Here is a 1,775-nt window from a genome sequence, read left to right as displayed (position 1 = left end):
CCCCAACTGTATCAAGCTCCCCCTCTCTCCTCCCCAATTGCATTGCCCTCCGGGAGGCGTTTTACTTTGGGGGGGCACATCCGTTTGTCCCTCCTGCTGGACGAGGAAGGGGGATTTCCCTGCTCCCATAGGACCCTCGCACGGTGCCCACAATGGGGAGGGGCCCTGGGGCGAGCGGGACAGGAATGGGGGGTGGGCGAACGAGCATCCCCGGCTGCACTTGACTTTTACCCACGTTGCCGCTCTCTCCCTCCTCTCCGTGTCCCCCCGTGTGTGTCCCCCGTGTCCCCACCGTGTCCCCGTGGATGTCCCCCCTCCGTACGTCCCCCGTCTGCCCCCCCCAGCCATGCAGCAGGTCCTGGACAACCTGATGGGGCTCCCGGGGTCCCCGGGGGTGGCCGACCTTGACCTCATCTTCCTGCGGGGCATCATGGAGAGCCCCATCGTCCGCTCCCTGGCCAAGGTACCGCGGCACGGGGGGCACCGTGCCCCGCCCCGGGACCCCCAGACTGTGTGGGGGGTGATCCACATGTGTGTGCATGCGTGTGTCGGTATGTCCATGCATGCAAGCGTGTGTGCATGCAGGGGTGTGTGCTGGTACGTGTGTGTGTGCATGTGGGGAGGTATCTGTGCATACTTGCACATATGTGTGTACACATGCACATGTATGAGTGCTTGTACATGTGTGCGGATGGATGCTTGCACATGTGTGCGTGCATGCAGGGAGGGGTCTGTGCATGTTTGCACACACATGTGTACACTTCCACATGTATGTGTGCTTGCAAATGCATGTGGATGGATGCTTGCACGTGTGTGTGCATGCATGTGTGTGCACTTGCACGTGTGTGCATGCATGGATCTGTGCTTGCACATGTGTGTGCATATGTAGGTGTGTGCTCATATGTGTGTGCGTACACCTCCACAGGTATGTGTGCTTGTACGTGCATGCGGGTGGGCACTTGCACAGGTGTCCCTAATCCATCCTTCCCCCAAGGAATCCCTAATCCCCTCTGTCCCAGGAATCCCTAACCCCTCCCAGGGATCCCTAACACCCTGTCCCCTCCCGGGGGCTCCTGTCTCCCTGGGGGGTCCCTAACACCCCCCCCCCCCCCCCGACCCCTGGGGGACTGTATTCCCTCCGGGGGTCCCTAAACCTCCTGTGCCCTCCAAGGGTCCTTAATCCTCCCTGCTCCTGGGGGTCCCTAACACCCTGTCCTCCCGTAGAAGACCCTGTCCCCTCTCGGGGGTCTCTAAACCTCCCCCCCGGTGTTCCATAAGCTCCTGAGACCCTGGGGGTCCCTAATCCCCCAAGCCTCTGGGGCTCCCTAACCCTTCCGAGACTTCCCAACCTCCCTGATCCCCTGGGGGTCTCTAACCCCCTGGGCGTTCCCTAACCCCCCTACCCCCTCCGGGGGTCTCCCCGTGGTGCCCCCCAGGCGCACGAGCGGCTGGAGGAGCGGAAGCTGGAGGCGGTTCGCGGGGACAACCTGGCGCTGGTACAGGAGATCCTGCGGGACATCGGGCGGCTGGCGCGGCCCGACGGGCAGGGGGCGGCGGCCGAGCTGGCCCGGATCCTGCGGGAACCGCACTTCCAGGTGCGGGGGGCACGCGCGGGACACGTGTGGGACACTTCTGTGCTGGGGGGTGTGGGACAAGTGTGTGCTGGGGGTGTGACACAGGTGGGATCCCCCTCCTGTGCTAGATCCCCCTCCTGTCCTGTGTGACACGTGTGTGTGCTGGGGAGCGTGTGACAAATGTGTGTGCTGGGGAGCGTG

The 1,775-nt window shown here is 63.5% G+C and overlaps 1 protein-coding gene across 1 annotated transcript; it reads left to right on the top strand.

The window, feature by feature from the left end:
* The first annotated feature begins 6 nt into the window (after positions 1 to 6).
* On the top strand, positions 7 to 1,753 carry LOC113962867 (MAGUK p55 subfamily member 2-like). The gene is made up of 2 exons (XM_027673650.1): positions 7 to 463; positions 1,437 to 1,753. Exons 1-2 carry the CDS (start codon positions 347 to 349, stop codon positions 1,722 to 1,724), a joined length of 405 nt encoding a protein of 134 aa, XP_027529451.1. The 5' UTR covers positions 7 to 346; the 3' UTR covers positions 1,725 to 1,753.
* Positions 1,754 to 1,775: the final 22 nt, after the last annotated feature.

This window comes from Neopelma chrysocephalum, unplaced genomic scaffold, assembly GCF_003984885.1.
Source record: "Neopelma chrysocephalum unplaced genomic scaffold, ASM398488v2 Primary Assembly neopelma1_185599, whole genome shotgun sequence".
In the NCBI taxonomy this organism is placed as follows: Eukaryota; Metazoa; Chordata; class Aves; order Passeriformes; family Pipridae; genus Neopelma; species Neopelma chrysocephalum.
Note: the sequence above shows the minus strand (reverse complement) of the source record. Positions and strands in the feature narration are given on the sequence as shown.

Excerpts from the sequence above, each read along its gene's own strand:
- LOC113962867 (XM_027673650.1), top strand. The coding sequence starts at position 347 with ATGCAGCAGGTCCTGGACAACCTGATGGGGCTCCCGGGGTCCCCGGGG. Across the intron at positions 464-1,436 it reads TCGTCCGCTCCCTGGCCAAG|GCGCACGAGCGGCTGGAGGA; the intron begins GTACCGCGGCAC and ends GGTGCCCCCCAG.